We start from the raw sequence: 20,391 nt of genomic DNA on the forward strand, positions 1-20,391 counted from the left end.
TAATTATGGAGATCATGTCTCAAACTTTTTTTCCCCTACTCTGTAGAGCCTAGTATATTAATGGTTGCATACAGACACCAGAAATGAAAAAGAGAAAAAAAATTAAGGTGGATAGAAATAACTGGAAGCTGCATTAAATTAGGACAAAAATTTGGGCCCATACTTTCAAAGCCCCAAGTGTTCTTTTGATACATCCCATATCTCAATTGCCTGTTACCAATGAAGACATCTCATGGGGTGTCATGCTCCCTTTGGTAGACTCCAGCTTCCTTATCTATTTTGGCTCAATAGTAAGCAATAGTATATTTACTTATTTTCCTGATCTATGAGTACTTCTACTACATCATATTGAGAAAACTCTCTGGGAATCAAAAAACCTAATACCTTTCCTCAATTTGTATTTTTAAGTCATCCATTGATATTAAAGTTTGGGGCAAAAAAAATGTAAAAATTTAAAATTAAAAAAGAAAAAAAATGTGAAGCATTTATCTCAAAATATAATTTCCATAAAACCTGACAAAAGGTAAACTATATGTTTGAACAACAACATACATAAGGTGTACCTTTAAAATTTGATAGTTAATAAATGATTTATAGTTCTTTAACTTACCCAAACAAATTGGGATTGGGTAATTCCATCTTCTCACAGGCCCAGGCATGCATGTAATATGAGAATGACCCTATATAAACAAGACAATGCAGTTCAGCACACATTTTTAAAAGTGTAAATATAACATAGGATAGTGAATGATAATTATGAACACAAACTTAATAATATATTGCATTTTAATATTTTTTAACATTACTGGAAATATTAGTGTGACTTAAAACAAGAAAGGTAATTATGTACACTTGTGATAAAATGTAAAAAATAACAAGCTTTTGGTAGAAAAATTAAGACTCTATATCACATTAAAACTGTGGTTTTAACATTGTTCTGCCAAAACATTTTCTACTAAGGTACTGCAATAATTATACAAAGGAAATGGCCATATACATAGTGGTTTATAATAAATTGCAGTAATACTCAAGATGAGATAGATTAAAAAATGATTATAAAATTCTTTCATAAAAATTTGAAAAGTCAACTGAGGTATATTAAATTTTAAAGTCCAGAAAAATTTGATTTCACTTCTGAGACTAATAATTTGGGATACAAGTTTAAAGACTATAAATTATTCATTTTTACTTTTCCTTCCTCTAAAGAATTTATTTACTTAACATGTGAAATAATTTCTGTCTCAATTTTTTTTCTTAATTTCTTAATAGGTCTATGCTTTAGGGAGATTTTTATGAGGTCATATACTGAGACCTTCTAAAACACCAACAAAAGAGTATTAATATAAATACGTAAAGTCAGAATATACATTGCAAATAAACAGTTTTAGCAAAACTTATTTGTAGTCGATTTTTACTGATTTGGGGAATTTATTATCATGGAAGTTTCATTTAATGCTTTAAGTATCACTTTCATTTTTATTTCAAATTCTGAAAATCCAGTTCAGTGGTCACATCCAATGTGAACAGAGAGAAAAGTGAAGATTTATTTTGATTCAAAAATCATTTTTGGTTATTTGCAAACAGAACAAATTTATTCATTCCAGCAATTTCTCTCACGAATATCTCACTGACAAATTGAATACCTTTTGATTTAATGTTAAATTATGCAGCCTGAGATCAATATTGTTTTATAACTTGTGAATTATCAACAATTAGTCTGTTAAAATATTCTGAAAGGGTAATGAAAATCAAAGCTAAAATTTTAAAATAGACTTACCTGAAGAGAATAGCCTTGATCACACTGAAAGGATACTACATCACCAACCATATATCTGTCTCCAATTTTATTCCCACGGCTAGGAGTTTGTGGCTCAGGACAGGAATCCAAACCAATAGCTAAGAATATTTAGTGATAATAATATAAGTAACTTTCAAATGATGAATGCTTAAATCATGCATATTAAATTACCAAAGCTGAATATTGGTGTCATTAAAACTAGATTTTACATTGAGACATTAAGAATGTTCTGTGAACAAGATTTAACAGTATATGGTTAGAGCAATGTGCTTTGGAACTCCACCACAGAACTATTTCAATTTTCATGGCACCAACCATTAATTAGCTGTGTGATTATATGTAAATTCTTCTTTAATTCACAGCCTAAATGTCTTCTGTGAAATAAAAATAAAAATGCCTAAAAAGAAAATCCCTAAATAAAAATAAGAATAATAATTTATTGTGATAATAAAGTGAAATTATATCTGTAAAACATTCTTAGTAAAATGGCTAAAAAAATTATTTGCTGTTTTGTCCATATCACCTGGTACCTTCTTCTGAAAGGGAGATTATGATATAATTCAAAACCCTTCCATTATTTTTACATCAACAACTTATTTTTCAACATAAAAGAATAAAAGCGGGGCTTCCCTGGTGGCGCAGTGGTTAGGAATCCGCCTGCCAATGCAGGGCACACGGGTTCGTGCCCCGGGCCGGGAAGATCCCACATGCCGCGCAGCGGCTAGGCCCGTGAGCCACAACTACTGAGCCTGCGCGTCTGGAGCCTGTGCTCCGCAACGGGAGAGGCCGCGACGGTGAGAGGCCCGCGCACCGCGATGAAGAGTGGCCCCCGCTTGCCACAACTGGAGAAAGCCCTCGCACAGAAACGAAGACCCAACACAGCCAAAAATAAATAAATAAATAAATATATTTATAAAAAAAAAACCTTCCAGGAAACAGAAAATAATATATTAAAAAAAAAAAAAAAAAGAATAAAAGCATACAAAAGTAAAAGGTTTTTCTAAAATGATTCATTTAGTTTAGCATTTTTAATTGAAATATAGTTTATTTACAATGTTGTATTAATTTCTGCTGTACAGCAAAATGATTCAGTTATACATACATATATATATATATATATATACACATATATAAATATATATACTTTTTTATATCCTTCTCCAGTATGGTTTATCACAGGATATTGAATTTAGTTCTCTGTGCTATAGAGTAGAACGTTGTTGTTTATCCATTCTATATATAATAATTTGGATCTGCAAACCCCAAACTGCCACTCTGTCCCTCTTCCACCCTCCCTCCCCCTTGGCAACCACAAGTCTGTTCTCTATGTCTGTGAGTCTGTTTCTGTTTCATAGATAAGTTCATTTGTGTCATATTTTAGATTCCACATGTAAGTGGTATTATATGGTATTTGTCTTTCTCTTTCTGACTTAGTTCACTTAGTATGATAATCTCTAAGTCCATCTACGTTCCTGCAAATGGCATTATTTCTAAAATGATTCATTTAAAGGAATAAAAATTGTTTGATGTTTTTCCCAAAACATTTTTTCAAACATGTGAATGTATTATTATTAAAAACTTTTTATCTTCAATAAGAGCCAATGTTTATTATCTATTTCTCTGTAGTTCACATTTTGAACTAATCTAATACATATTTGAATGGAGGGAGGAAGCAGTCACCACTTCAAAATCATTATATATGTGTGTTAATAAACATATTCAGTATAAATATTCACACTATATATTTCTTTATTAAAAAACATTAAAAACTAAATTCTAAAGTGTGACTATATCGTATATATTCCTTCACTCTTTGACCATGTTATTTCCCTCTGATAGATGCTATCATACATAACACCACCCTCTCCATCACCTTTGTTGTATTTGACATAAACTAATAATGAATAATTATGTAATTAGTTGTTCAATGTTTATCCCCCTCTGAGAATATAAGTTCCAGAAGGGCAGCTTGAAGCACAGAGTCTTAAGCAAGCACTCAATAAACATTCGTTGTATAGATGAATGAATAGTATATAAAAGAAAGTGCATCCCTATTTTATTTCTTAATAAATACAAATGTCTATCTCTGCAAATGGAAGATAGTTTATCTAATAACATAATGGTCAGAGTAGCTAAAAATGATGTCACATTAAAGGATAGAAAATTAAATAAAAGCAGTGACATGATGGAGTTATGGTTAGATTAGAAAGTAAGGCAGTAAAGAGGAGGAGTAAATTGGCCATTTGGGAATGCATTTGAGGCAGTCCTAAAGGAGATAGGGTCATGTGGACTGTAATTCCAATGCCTGGTGCTGCAATTAGCTGGGTCCCTATACATATGTCAAATCCCATATTTCTTGATTTTTTGTAATCTTGAATTTATAGAACTAGGAAAGATAAGTTACCATTAAGTTGTGACCTACTGTTAAAATTTTAAGGGTTAAATGTCTCACTTCCCCTACCAGATTTTGAGATCCAAGAAAGACAGAAACTATCTTATATTTACTTTCTTCTCATTCAACACCCACTAATGGGTCTCACACATTACATTCATCCGATTTCATAGAGCCCTTTTCAAGAAGTACTAATCAAAAACAAGTTATGATGTAAGCATATATGTCTTGTCAGTATGATTTCACTTTCCTTTGGTACAATCTTAGTTTCTTGGGAGTCCTGAACAGTACATTTATTACCCTTCACCATTAAGGTCATTTATGTGGTCATTCTTGCTGAGAAGGCCAAATTTAGTACACATTAATTTCTCTTTTCTTTCTATCAAAGTACTCCATTCAGGGTCATACACACAGAAAACTGTTAATATCCAGAAGTGGTGATTTCCTCCTCTGGGAGGATAAATAAAACTACGGCACAGTGATGCCATAGAATATTGAGAGACTCATTTTTAAGTGAGATTTTTCCATAATATATACAGATACAGCAAAATATTTATGAAAGAGTTTTAACTTTAAAATGTGATATAAAACTCTATAAACTATGCAATAACAATTTCGTAGGTTAAAAATTCTTATATGCAAATAATCACAGGGAAAAATAACCAAAAGGAAGTATGTGAAATATTAGCAGTGGTTATGATTCTTGATATGAGATTATTGGTGATTTTTATGTGTTTTCTTGTATATTCCTGCATTTCTGTAATTTTTATAATGGAATGTAAATAATAAAATCACTTATCTGTTAGATGAATTAGTATTAGCAGAGAACTTGGGGGTACAAGAATATACTGCTTTCTATTTTTCTAGAAGAGATTGAGTTGGACCTGCTAATCTGTTTAATATGATTGTCTCAGGGAAGAAACCAAGGTAATGAAGTAATAGATAAGAAAGAGAAGTCATATGTTGATGACCTCTCTCATTTTTTTGCATTCAATTATTTTACATGCACTAAAGAAAATAAAGCAGAGATATCTGAAAATGCTACAGTTCATATTTTAAAGTCATTTTTTAATTTACAAAACTGAGTGATTAAATAGTTTAAAAATGTCTTCTTTAATAATTATTTTTCATTTCTTTATAAGTAACAATAGCAATAACTTATTCATAGGAATCAACAAAGAAAAGGTATTTGTAAAAGTGTTGCAAAGGATTCTCTCCTACTTAACCAAGCCAATCAGCATATTAAGTCATTTTCATCCTTATGAGTGTAAAATTTGTAAAATTATGTCCTTGGCAATCAAAGATGCTCTCTGAGTGAATTTTTTTAATGGGAATTGGATCAATTAACTAGGTGTTGTAGCCAAAAACAAACAGAAATGAATACAGGGACAAATCTATATCAAAAATTGCACAGAGTTAATTAAACCTGCTGTCAAATTACTGTGGTTAGTTACCCTGGCTAAAAACATTAAAACCTCAGTTCTTCAATTTCCAACATTTATTTATAAACAAAAATTATTCTCTCCAATTCTGACCACAAGGCAACCTGGAGGAGAAAATGGTGTTAATCATATCATTTATATCTGATCATTCTGAATATATATATATATAGTATTCCATAATGATTTTAATGAGTCTTTAATGCAATGAGAGAGGGAGAGAGGGAGACAGGGAGAAGCTAAATTATTGCTAAGACTCCCAGTAACATTGTTTTGTAAAAAGAAAAACCCCTTCATGAATCTGACAGGACAAACCATGCATAAATTTATTGAAAATGAAGACCAAAATTACTAGATTTGCATTCATGTGAGAAAAGAACAGGAACTGAACCACGTCTTTGAACAAGAGGTTGTATTCAGTGATAGTGAAGATCTTGTTATTTTAAACATATCGCATGTCTTCAATTTAAAATTTTTTCTCTAAATAATGGATACAAATAACCATTATTTCTATGTTTGCACCATATTTAAGGGTTTTTTAATATGCTAGAATTATCATTTGGCATTCCATATTTATCATTATAACAGTTTGAGAATAATGTAGAAGTTGGTGATAATCAAAGGGTGAATTCAATATGAGCTGGGCTACTAGTTTCTGGACTTGTAGAAATCAGCAATGATAAGCATGCAGACTTTTTCCACCATAATGTACCTTGGATTAATTAATTAATCTACTAAAGAAAATTTGTCAAATACTATTATGTTACATGTAATTGTATGTCGATTAAATTCTTTTAGAAGGAACAATTCTGACTTCCAGTAGTCACTGATGAGCAGCAGTGTAAGTTCAGGAACATGTGGTACAGGCTTCTCTCACATTTACCTTGATCCTTTTATTTACTTACTTTACTTCCATTTACCTTACTTAACATTTAACTCAGCATTACTCTGAGAAACTAATTGAATATTCAGTAATAGATACTACTTATCAAATTTTAGCCTACAGAATAAAGATAAGTGAAACGATAAAATAAATAGAATCTGGCATGTAGGTACCATTCATTCATTACATAAGCAATTATTGAGTACCTATTGTATACTCTTATTGTGTTACATGCATGCTGGAAATGCAAAGATCAATTAGCAACATAAGAAACCACGCTCTGAAGAAATTCTTGGTGGAGCAAGAGAGGGGGTTGGTTTAAAAGATGATTTCAGTGTAGTTGAACAATCACAATATATGAAGGTTGTCTTCTGTTTAAATAATTATTTCACAGGAACTAACCTATGTGAATACCAAAAAATAATACATTTTACCAATTCATGATAATGAAGGGGAAGGTGAATATGCTGTCCTGGCATGTTAAATGAATAATGTTTTAAATTATTTTTCCTTGTTTTATGGAAAAAAGGAGGGAGTGTTTTTTGGTAAAACATATTGTAGTGTTTTCGGAAAGGCAGCAAGAAATGAAGCTGCAAAGGGAGGCAGGATGCAGGTTGTGTAAACAGTCTTATAATCTTAACCAGTGTAGAAAGTTGTAGTTTCCTTCTGTGAGTAATGGAGGGAAAATTCAGTTATTAAGAACACAACCTCTGTCCTCTGTGTGCATCCTGGTTTCACTAGTTTCTTGCTTTTATTTAAATTTTTATCTTTATAAAGTCTGAGATGATTTCTCTGTCTCAGTTCCCTCACCTATAAAATGGATGCAAAAATACCAACCAACTTCATAGGAATATGGTGATGCATAAAGAAAACAATACATGCATAACACTTAGATAGTCCCAGGAACATAGGAAGCTCTCAACAAATGTTAACTGGCATTAGTGAATGGTTTTAAGCATGGAAGTGAGGTTGTCCATTTGCATTCCATTAAGGATACTTTTTTTTTTTCTGTTCTCATGAAAGTATGTCTCTGTATGTTTAAGATCAATAGGTCTCACATAAATACTCTAGGAATATAAAGAACACATGTAAAGATTTCTACAGAGGGTCAAAAACTTACGTACCTTCAGTTTTATAATTAATTCACAATGAAAAGTTTCTATATACAGCTAAACATATTGGCTTTTCTATGAGACAATCCAGGAGACCAAGAGCAGTGTTATTGCCTCAAGATATAACCAGAGAAACTTTAGGAATACAAAAGCACAATGCTTTCCGAATTCAGAAACTTAGGCTGAGCCATCTCTAAGTCAACAGCACAAAGACATGAAAAGTTGAGATGATCATGAAATAAATTTGGTTAAAAGAAAAGAGCAAACTATGCTAAAACTAGAATGGCCCTATATGATTAAGGAATGAAATGTGTTTATAAAGATCAATTACACTTATTTGCATGTAATATATTCTAAGTTAATGGCAATTTAGATTAGAAATGACAAATATTAATAATTTAATTTGGGCAGGATGTGTTTCTATAATATTTTATGAGATGATATGCATAAATTAGAACAAGGAAATTAGTTTAGGTAAAAATATAAATCTTACAATCACTATTTTTCACAAATAATCAATTATCTAATTAGCCCAAAGGAGGAAAACATTTTTAGTGATTATAAAAATAAACTCATTAAGACCTAATGCATTATGTCTTAAGCATATTGCTCAAGGAAGGAGAGCAGTAAAATAACTATTGTGTTGAATTGAAATCTTTTGTAATTTATAAGCTAGAGTTAAATGGATACATTTCTGAGCATTTAATATTTTATGACTATTTTTATGATTTGGGTATTCAGACTAGCCCTCTAACTATTGCACAAGATGAAAAGATGTTTTCAGACCGCCTGAGTTTTCACAAGATTGACAGCGAAATTATTAGTGGCAGATATCATGAGTGCTCTCAGGTGTGGGAGGAGAGACAAATCTATTCATTAAGGTAACATTACCTTTGTCTTCCTCAGAGACTACATCCTGAGATCTTTGAGCACCCCTAAATTTGTAACACCATTACTGCATGCAGTTTCTCCTTTTAAAATATGTACATTTTATAAGTTCAAAACCAAAAACTGCTCATTGATTTATTGATGTTCATTAGCTCTCTGGGATTCTCCAGTAGTGAGATTTATATGTGTGCCTCCACAAATATTAGGAAATGTGAGGGAAATTACATATGCATATTACAATCAAATAGTCATTTCAAGACTGTTAATGATGAGGCTGGACCAGAATCCAAGTGGCAAAGCAACTAGAAACTACAAGTTCTCTTTGTGGAAGCCTACTAACAATTGACATAATTAATGTCATTTCTTGCACTAGGGACATTTTCCCTAGCAACAAATACATTTGTGCAAGACATGCAATTATAACCAGAATCATATATGTCTAAAACACACACACACACACAAATTGAGGAACAGATTCCCATCTCTCAGTGCTCTTGTGGATCAGGAAACAGAAAAAATGTGATAACTTTACACAAGAAAAATGTTGGAAAAAATATATTAACTCAGAGCAGCTAAATCTATTCACATGACTACTAAACCAGTACACATTCCCAACACAAAGAATAATGTAGCTTCATGTCAACTTATGATAGCCCATATCAGAAAATGTAAATCAGACTCTCTTAACAAGTGTTTCAGCTTATCTTGATTAAGCAGAGAAAACTGTATTCTCTAACCTCTGGAACTCTGGTATATTTGCCTTAGTTGTAGTTGTGTCTCCCAAGGTTGCTAGGCAAACATATCTTCTTCTTCCTGCCTTCTTTCTCTTCAACATTCAATCCCTTTTGTTATTAACAAAAAGCAAGATTGACTTTTTTTCTTAATCTTTTCATTAATGTTGGCTACTTTATTATATATCAGGTAATTTGTTAGCATAAAATTAATAGAATTCATCAAAGTTTCAGAAACATGTAATTGGAGTAAATTTCCAAATTTATATTTATTACCTCACTTTGTGTGTCTGTAACTTAGAAAAAATGCTCTGATTTGTGGAACAACTACAACCTCTAAGAGAGCATAGTTTGAGCAGTAGGACCATAAATGTTAAAAAATATATTCATGAAGGTGGTCAAAAGGTACAAACTTCCAGTTATAAGATAAATAAGTATAATGTACTAGGTGTGCAATGTATGACATGATGGCTATAGTTAACACTGCTGTATGATATACAGAAAAGTTAAAAGAGTAGATCTTAAGAGTTCTCATCACAAGGAGAAATTTTTTTCCTTTCTTTTTTTGTATCTATATGAGATGACAGATGTTAACTAAACCTGTTGTAGTAATCATTTCACAATATATGTAAATCAAACCACCATTTTGTACACCTTAAACTTAAACAATGATGTATGTAAATTATTTCTCAATAAAACTGGAAAAGATTTTTTTAAAAGTATTTGGAGACTAAAAGGTAGAAATATTAATCTCTATTTTCTAGAATTTTATTACTCAATTTCAAATGTTCTTCTATCTACGGAAGTTAAAGATTCAAATAGATATAAAAATGGGATTCTAAATCATTTTTGTCCACTACATTATATGTCTTCTGAAGTATCTATCTGGGATATGTGAGTATTAAGAGAACACTGAATTTATAGTTTAAAAGAAAAAAAAATCAGTTTTTTATTGATTATCATAGTTTGATTAACTTCTAAAAGCCTAACTGGTAAATAAATAAGTTTGACAGGGCACTCAACCCATTTCCAATCTTTAGGAAAACAGCTTTCAAAGCCATCTTGGTATTTGTCTTATGTATATGTATAGCTGATTCACTTTGTTATAAAGCAGAAACTAACACACCATTGTAAAGCAATTATACTCCAATAAAGATGTTTAAAAAAAATAAGCCATCTTGGAAGACAAGTGTCTAATCCTAAATTCAGAAGTTCCCAGAAGGGATTACATAATCTTTCAATAACTGATACTAACATTTAACACTTTTTACTGTCAGAAAAAAAGCTTTACCCAAACTGAACTTCTCTTCATGAATCTCTATGAATTCTCTTCAAAATTCCTATAGAACATCCTTAGTCTACTGACTAAGCCTGTACTTAGGGTCCTAGTGTGGTAGAAAGGATTTTGGCTCCCATGATGTTATACCGGCAAGCATGTTATGTTACATGGCAAAATGAATTTGTGGATAAAATTAAGAAGGCTAATAAGCTGACCATAAAATATACAGGTTATTGGATGATTACTGGATGATTTTATATATATATGTAAAATGTGGTATCCATTTACCATTTTTTCTTACATTGCAAGTAGCACCAAATGTACCTTCCATATAAGTTTCATTCTTGAAAGCTTATACCTATACTGGCATTATCATTAGTTAAATTGGGAAGCACTTTTGGTTCCTAGATCCCACTGCAAGGTGTGAGATCTAATATTGTAGGTAAATAAAAGTGTTTATGTTGATTTTAATTTATTTAATTTAATATCTAAGATCTAAAAATCAAAGAAAAAGTCTAAAAAATTAAAAGGCCCGCTCTCCAAAGGAATAAAGCAAAACTGTGATCATATACAAAGTGATATCTAAAGTAAAAACCAAAACAAAACACCAGAAACCTAAGAACCATCCTCTACACCTCTCTCTCTCTCATCTCCAACATCTAACTGGTCATAAATCTTTCAATTTTACCTAACTATCTCCTGCATCTTTTAACATTTCATTTACACAACCACAATAACCATCTTCAGTTTCTCATTTGAACCACTGCTACTCCTTTCCTTGGGCATATTCTCTTCCTGCAATGCATTCCCCACTTTCCTTTCCTTGGGCATATTCTCTTCCTGCAATGCATTCCCCACTTTCCAAAATAAAAGGGTCTTTGAAAATTCAAAACTGACCATGTTACTCCTCAAATTGAAACCCTTCAACGAATCTCCTCTTTTTGCAAAATAAACCTGTCTGTCATCTCCTTAATCTAATCTTCTGGCACTTAAAATGCAATGACAATGACAAATACAACCCAGTCATGTGGGTTCATCTCATTATCAGGAAAAGATGATGTTTATTGAGGGTTTACTATGTACCTGGCCCTATGATAAACACTTTACATGGATGATCTCATTTAACTCTGACACAATCTTTCAAGTTATATGCTATTATTATCACATATTATAGGTGAGGAAACTGAGTTCTTAGAGAACCTTACAAATCACCTAATGTCACATGGCTATCAAATGGCAGTTCCAAGACAGAAACCTAAGTCAAATTCCAGAATAAAGTATCTTATGTCCACCTACATCCTAGGAGGTCCCTTCAAAGTACCAAGCTATCTCCATACATATACTTTAATTCTTATCTGCCAAAAGGACTTAGATTTGTCCTTTTGTGAAGTCTTCCCTGACTCCACCACCAGGAACCCCTAACAGTTTTGATCACTACCTTCTCTGTGTCATCACCTACATTATACAAGATGTCCTCATACTTTGGCCATTGTGAGAGTAATCTTGGAAGGTTGGTGAAAAGTGCAAATGCTTGGCTGAAATCTCATAAAGACTGACAATCTGTTAGGGTGGATTCTCATCATCTGGATTTTTAACAAGATTTCAAGATAACTATAGTGCACAATTATCTGAGAAGTACCAATTTACCTAAACTATAGTTCCTGTGTTTGCACTGTAATTTTGCAATTATTGCTATTTGCATGTTCTTACTCTCAGTTAGCCTGAAGCTTTTTTTTTTAGTGCTGGGTCTTAAGCAAATATGCAGCACTAACACCTAGAAAGTGTACCTAACATTTAGTAGGTAGTCAACAAAAATTTAATAAACAAGTAGGTTTGTGCTTATATTTTGGAAGCAATAAGGAGATGGAAAATTATGGGAGGAAATTAATTGTTGCCTTTCTTCAGTAGATAATAGGAAAACAATATGAAGTTAGCAAAATGGACCTCTAGAAATATTAACGAGACCAAGGCATGAGAAGGATAAATTGGACAGAAGGAACATCAGATCTGTATAATCATAATCATAATCATACTCATAATCCCAAAGTTAAAATGGCATGATCTCAAGTTAAAGAAGAAAAATTGTACTATATGATAAACATCAGCCATTTGTCAGTATTTCCTTTTAAGTAAATACAAAGCAAGGCCTATCTGTCTAGTATGTGCCATCAGATAATCTAGATTGGTTTTTTTCTGAAAACTTCATGAGTGAGTAGGAAAATCAGACAGAGAAAATACTCACTTGCTAGAAGGAATCTCAGCCAAATTTCCTTTTCGCAAGACAGAAGAACATCTGCCATGTTTCCTGAAACATTTACTACTTAAAATATTCCTTTAGGAATTTAGAAAGAGTCCACTTTCTTGGTTAAAAGAAAAAAAAAAACCATGAAATCTGTCATTTTTACAGCAAACCTTAATGTCTTTTGCATCTGTCGCTGGTATTCATAGTGTGATTATGAGACTGTTATTTCCCCAATGTGATTACTTCCTTATGTTACCCTGTGGGCAGAACTGTTATATCAGGGGTTGTAAGAAATGAAATACCAAAGATGTGCAGTGAAATAAGTGTCTTCTCAATGGAGGAAAGCTAATATAACTACCTTGTTTATAATACACACACACACACACAATTATTTTTCCCAGTACCCAACTGCTTAAGCATTTTGCTTTTTCTAAATATTGAAACAAATTTTAAAAATTTTTTCTTAAAGTCCTTGTTTATACTCATTTTAAAAATATAGTTTTTTTCTTACAGAGGATATTGTGTTCTTACCTCTCAACCACTGATTTGGGAGGCTTCTGAATACATAAGGAAGTTCTTTAAAAATTTTATGTCTAGTTAATACAATCTGCCTCCACAAGTGGACAGACTCTTGCATTACCACAAAATATTCTTCCACTAAGTGGATATTACCATTTTGAAACAGAAATTAAGGTGCCCTTTCCTCAAATAAGTCAGATTATTTGCAAAAAAGTCATTGTGTTTGGGTATATTCTCTCAAGTTTCTGGAAATAATACACTCAATTTGCAAAGAGTGAAGAGACAGACTTTGATATTGCCCTGCCGGACACTGTACCAAAACCACAGCTGCTCTACCCAGCATTTGATCCACCAAATCCATTGAAACTGCTTTTCAACATGTTATTGACAAAGCAGCTAAAAATGCATGCCATAGCTAGTTTTATATATTTGTCTTTAAAGACTAGAGCAGAGGTTATTAGTCATTTTAATCCTGTAAAGTTCTATTTAAATTTCCTTGTTCAATCTTTCCCCATTCTCTTGCACTTACTCAATATTTTGCAAATACTATGTTAATGCCCTTATTGATTAGACAATAGATTTGAAAGCATTTAGAATATTCCAAAATCTGTTTAATTAATTAAAGTAACAGTAGGCATTCTTCGGCACCAATTTCTCTACTGTCCACTAAATGTATCTCTTTTTCCTCTCCTCTCTTTATCTGTCCTTCTGTCCTATTTGGGCTCTTTTTTCCCATACTTTCTAACTTTCTTTTTCTCACATAATTCTCTACATTTCTTCATTTCTCTATTTATAGTTCCCATTTTAATTCAGGTTCACTGACTTTATTTAAAAACAACACACAAAACTGGAGTATATTTTTCAGATAATATTACCACATGTAACTATTTAGTGAGGCATTTATTTAATTTCTCCAAAAAGAAAGTTCTTTTCTACCTGGAGAATATTTTAACTTCTTCTGTTAAGTTATAATTTGATAAAAATTAATGTTTTAATATACTTTTATAAGCTCTTTGTAGTACTGGTATTTTTATTATATTTACCTTAATCCAGGGATTATTTTAGAATTTTGTACCTATTAAAAGAGAGCATTCACTTGGACTGAAAGAATTAGTATTGTTAGAAGGGCCATACTACCAAAAGCAATCTGCAGATCTGATGCGATCCCTATCAAATTACCCATGACCTTTTTCACAGAACCGGAACAAATAGTCTTAAAATTTATGTGGAACCACAAAAGACCCTGAATTACCAAAGCAATCCTGAGGGAAAAAAAACAAACCCTTCCCAGACTTCAAACAATATTACAAAACTATAGTAATCAAAATGGCATTGTGTTGGTGCAAAATCAGACGTATATATCAATGGAATAGAATACAGAGCCCAGAAATAAACGCACACACCTGTGGTCAATTAATCTTCAAAAAAGGAGACAAGGATATACAATGGAGAAAAGGCAGTCTCTTCATCAAGTGGTGTTGGGAAAGCTGGACAGCCTCATGTAAATCAATGAAGTTAGAACACTCCCTCACACCATATACAAAAATAAACTCAAAATTGTTTAAAGATCTAAATATAAGATGTGACACCATAAAACTCCTAGAAGAGAACATAGGCAAAACATTGTCTGACATAAATCATAGCAATATTTTCTTTGGTCATATTCCCAAGGCAAAAGAAATAAAAGCAAAAATAAACAAATGGGACTCAATCAAACTTATAAGCTTTTGTACAGCCAAGGAAACCATAAAGAAAATGAAAGGACAACCTATGGATAGAATGGGCCTCATCAGAAAATCTACAAACAACAAATGCTGGAGAGGGTGTGGAGAAAAGGGAACCTTCTTGCACTGTTGATGGGAATGTAAATTGATATAGCCACTATGGAGAACAGTATGGAGGTTCCTTAAAAAACTAAAAATAGAACTACCATATGATCCAGCAATCCCACTACTGGGCATATACCCAGAGAAAACCATTATTCAAAAAGACACATGCACCCCAGTGTTCATTGCAGCACTATTTACAATAGCCAGGTCATGGAAGCAACGTAAATGCCTATCGACAGATGAATGGATAAAGAAGTTGTGGTACATATATACAATGGAATATTACTCAGCCATAAAAAGGAACGAAATTGGGTCATTTGTTGAGACGTGGGTGGATCTAGAGACTGCCATACATAGTGAAGTAAGTCAGAAAGAGAAAAACAAATATCGTATATTAATGCATATATGTGGAACCTAGAAAAATGGTACAGATGAACCAGTTTGCAGGGCAGAAATTGAGACACAGATGTAGGGAACAAATGTATGGACACCCGGGGGGAAAGTGGCAGGGGGTGGTGGTGGTGGTGTGATGAATTGGGCCATTGAGATTGACATGTATACACTGATGTGTATAAAACTGATGACTAATAAGAAACTGCTGTATAAAAAAATAAATAAAATTCAAAAATCCAAATAAAAACCAAAAAAAAAAAAGAAAAGACAACCTATGGAATGGGAAAAAATATTTGCAAACAATGCTACTGACAAGGGATTAATTTCCAAAATATACAAATAGCTCATATAACTCATTATCAAAAAAAAAAAAAACCCAAAAAACCCAATCAAAAAATTGACTCAAGACCTAAATAGACATTCCAAAGAATTCATACAGATGGCCAACAGGCATATGAAAAGATGCTCAACATCGCTAATTATTAGAGAAATACAAACCAAAACTACAATGAAGTATCACCTCACACTGGTCAAAATGGCCATCATCAAAAAGTCTACAAATAATAAATTCTGGAGAGGGTATGGAGAAAAGGGAACCCTCTTACACTGTTGGTGGGAATGTAAATTGATACAGCCACTATAGAGAACAGTATGGAGGTTCCTTAAAAAACTAAAAATAGAACTACCATATGATCCAGCAATCCCACTCCTGGGCATATATCTGGAAAAGACAAAAACTCTAATTCTAAAAGATACATGTACCCCAATGTTCATAGCAGCACTATTTTCAATAGCCAAGATATGAAGCAACCGAAATGTCCACTGACAGATGAATGGATAAAAATGTCTCATATACAATGGAATACTACTCAGCCATAAAAAAGAATAAAATATTGCCATTTGCAGCAACATGGATGGACCTAGAGATTATCATACTGAGTGAAGTAAGACAGACAAAGACAACTATCATATGATATCACTTGTATGTGGATTTAAAACAATAACACAAATGATCTTATTTACAAAACAGAAACAGACTCACAGACATAGAAAACAAACTTATGGTTACCAAAGGGGAAATGAGTTGTGGGAGGGATAAATTAGGAGTATGGGATTAACAGATACACACCCCTATACATAAAATATATAAACAACAAGGATTTACTATATAGCACAGGGAACTATATTCAATATCTTGTAACAACCTATAGTGGAAAAGAATCTGAAATAAATATATATATATATGTAAAACTGAATAACTTTGCTGTACATCTGAAACTAACACAGTATTACAAATCAACTGTACTTCAATTTAAAAAAAACGTGAGCATTCAGCAAATGTTTTGATGGCTTAGTTAAGGCCTCTCAACACAATGTTTAAAAAAAGTGGTGATCATCTTATCATCTTCTAAGAGGATTCCACTTTGTGGTTTTTGAAAAATATAGTTAGTACTGCCCTTAGATTGCCTAAATACAATGCCTAGTTTTTTGCTTGTTTTTCTCTTGGGTAGAGAATCCAGATACCTAATAATTCTTAAGAAGTATCCGGGGACCAGTTTGAAACTAAAGCATCATTTTGTGAACATTTACTTTAGATTATGTGAATTCATTCCTAACAAATTAAATGCCAGTCCCTATGAGTAGCCTCTAGATCATTAGGAGAGTTGGTAGTCTTATTATTTAAAGCAACTGTTCGTAAGATACATTGATACACCATTTGTTCTTATGCTCATTCGTTATCAATGTAAGTTCTTCCCCACATTTTTGAGTAGTATTCAGATAACTAATTTAGAAAATATTAGCATTCCCTGATTGCTCATTTTACAGAAATATCTAGTTGTAACATAGTTGGACAATAATCACAAATATAGGGAAAAAAACACAGTTCACGTAATAAAGTTTACACTTGATTAGGACAGAGATTTATCTCATTCATCTTCCAGTCCCTCTACAGTTCTAATCAGACTTTCATTGACATGGTTAGGTACTCAACTTTACTTTTAAAATTAAATATCATAATTAAATATGCTTAAATTGTATATTTCTAGTATATTTTGCCTACTCTGTCAAAGATGTTAGCTTCTAAGACCTAAAATTGAGAGATTTAAGTCCACTAGTCACTGTTTTCCCTTAAGAGTAGCAAACTCTCAATCCTTTGTTCTAGGAGGCAAGCTACTAGGTATTATTAACACCTATTATTTGTTAAGATATGGCTTAATTTCCTTCATTTATTGATATAAATAAGAGGTTCTAACCAAAAGAACAGTTTGAAAAATATTATAGATAACTGGATAAATAATTCCATTAAACTGTAATGTCCCTATACTGTTTACCTTATACAAATAAAGGACCTTTTTGGCATTCAAAAAAATATTTTATATTAGAAATTTGAAAGTTATATAAAATAGACTAAAAATATTTCTTAAATTTCTTTGTTATGATGATAATTTAATAGTTTGTATCATGAATAACTATCAAAACATATGCTGCTTTTGAACTGCATCACCTATAATGATGTCAAATTTCTGATTATGACATTCCATACCTTTCAGGAGTAGTCCTGCCTATATAAGCAGCCACAGTTCCTGGTGCTGTCACAAACCTTATGCACCAGTCTACTGAACTAGTTGCAATCCTTGTAACGTGCCATGTATCATAGCTCTGTCTAAACCTGAAGTCTGCATGTTAAAAATATCCACTCTTCCTTGTTTAACTGTAAAACTCCTGGTTATTTGTTAAGATTCAGCCAAAGTGTTACCTACTATTTGAAGTATTTCCTGAACTTCTTAAATGCAGCTGATTTCTTATTGCTTTCACGCACTCTACCGTAAATATCTCTATTCCTGTATTCATAGCACTGTATTATTGCTTATCTCTGTCTCTTCTACTAGACTGTGATCTCCTCAAAAATGATACTGTGACATATTTATCTTTGCACTTTCCATATGGAGCATTGTGCCTATTATATAGTAGGCATTCAAAAATATTTATTGGTTGAATGAAAAATGAATGAATGAAACTTTTTGTACTTATTTGTCACCTATTTACACCACAATGATACATTTACTATATCTGAGGTTAGCAATAGCTGGAAAACGAACCTCAACATAAAACAAAAATAATTGTCAAAAATCAATTAATTACTATTTATTTAGTACATGCCCATCGTTGTTGTAGCCTCTGTTCGTTTCCACAGGGCACTTCTTTTCTATCAGATCTTCCTGTGTAAGTAATGATGTTACAATGATGGATTGAGTGGCCTGGACAAAGTGATATTGAGGAGATAGTACTCAATGGGATACCTTCAGAAAGCAAAAACCAACAGAATTATAAAATGTGTACAGACCAACGTGCTAAATTCCTCTATGAACACTAGCATAGGTGTAGGTATACTGATGTCAATTATATATATCAACATTACATATTTGTTACCTTTTGCTTCTAGGTGTTCTGTCACTTAATCTTTACTCAGCCAACAAATGTGTTGTGAATGCATTATAAGATTCAAGGACTGGTCTCAGTGCAAGAGACAAAAGGATATCCTAAGTGGACATGGTCCTGTACTAATGGCCAATCCTGTCTTCCTGGAGCTTACATTCTAGGGAAACAGTAAATAAACCCCAAATTTCCAAAATAATCACCCAATTACACTTGTGATAATTTTATGTAGCAAAAAACACACTGTCTCATATATGTATTTAATTAGAGTATGTAAGCCTTTTTTGTGTTTGAAAGTTTTCTAGGAAGTTGGGAGACAAATATATATTTTCTATGCCAACAAGAAAAGCCACTTACTCCAATTTCAGTTTTAAAATTTCTTCAGGATCCAGTTCTTTTTATCACAATTTGAAAATACTTGTAATGAAACCGGAGTCACTACAATTGATACCACAGAAATTCAAATGATAGTAAGAGACTACTATGAACAACTGGACACCAACAAATTAGATAACCTAAAAAAAAAATGGGTAAACTTATAAAATCATATAACCTACCACGACTAATTCATGAATAAATAGAAAGTCTGAATAGACCACTAATGAATAAGGATATTGACTCAATAATCAAAAACCTCCCAACAAAGAAAAGCCCAGGACCAGATGACTTCATGGGTGAATTCTACCAAACATTTAAAGAATTAACACTGAATCTACTCAAACTTTTCCAAAACACTGAAGGGGGAACAGTCACAAATTCATTTCATGAGTCCAGCATTACCCTGATACCATAGCCAAGGGCACTACAAGAAAACTGTAGGACAATATGCCTGATGAATATAGATGCAAAGATCCACAGCAAAATACTAGCAAACTAAATTAAACAGCACATCAAAAGGACCATACACCATGACCAAGTGGAATTTATTCCTGGGATACAAAGACGATTCAATCAGTAAACATGATACACCAATTAGCAGAATGAAGGGTAAAAATATATGACCATCTCAGTAGATGCAGAAAAAAGAATTTGACAAAATACAAAATTCTTTCATAATAAAAACTCTCAAAAATTACATATAGAAGAATGTACCTCAAAATAATACAGGCCATATATGAAAAGCCCACAACTATCATCACATTCAACAGTAAAAAACTGAAAGCTTTTCATCTAAAATCAGGAGCAAGGTAAGGATGCCGACTCTTAACACTTCTACTAACATAATACTGGAATCATATACAAAGAAATTAGGTGAGAAAAAGCCATAAAAAGCATGCAAATCAGAAAGTAAAAATTAAAGGTAGCTGTTTGAAGATGACATGATCATAAGATGTAGAAAACCCTAACTTCAAAGGAATACTGTTAGTACTAATAAATGAATTATGTTAAGTTTCTGGATACAAAATCAGCACACAGAAATCAGTCATAATTGATACACTGACACTAAC

The 20,391-nt window shown here is 32.3% G+C and overlaps 1 protein-coding gene across 3 annotated transcripts in view; it reads right to left on the reverse strand.

Moving 5' to 3' along the window:
* CSMD3 (CUB and Sushi multiple domains 3) overlaps positions 1–20,391 on the reverse strand; it is a 1,176,048-nt gene that overhangs the window by 124,976 nt on the left and 1,030,681 nt on the right. For all 3 annotated transcript variants that reach the window (XM_068525309.1, XM_068525308.1, XM_068525307.1), the window contains 2 exons: positions 1,778–1,896; positions 611–680 (listed from right to left, as the gene is read on the reverse strand). In XM_068525309.1, the coding sequence (XP_068381410.1) occupies positions 611–680; positions 1,778–1,896 (189 nt within the window). The remainder of the gene's footprint in view (positions 1–610; positions 681–1,777; positions 1,897–20,391) is intronic.

The sequence above is a fragment of the Eschrichtius robustus genome, chromosome 17, assembly GCF_028021215.1.
Source record: "Eschrichtius robustus isolate mEscRob2 chromosome 17, mEscRob2.pri, whole genome shotgun sequence".
Taxonomy (NCBI): Eukaryota; Metazoa; Chordata; class Mammalia; order Artiodactyla; family Eschrichtiidae; genus Eschrichtius; species Eschrichtius robustus.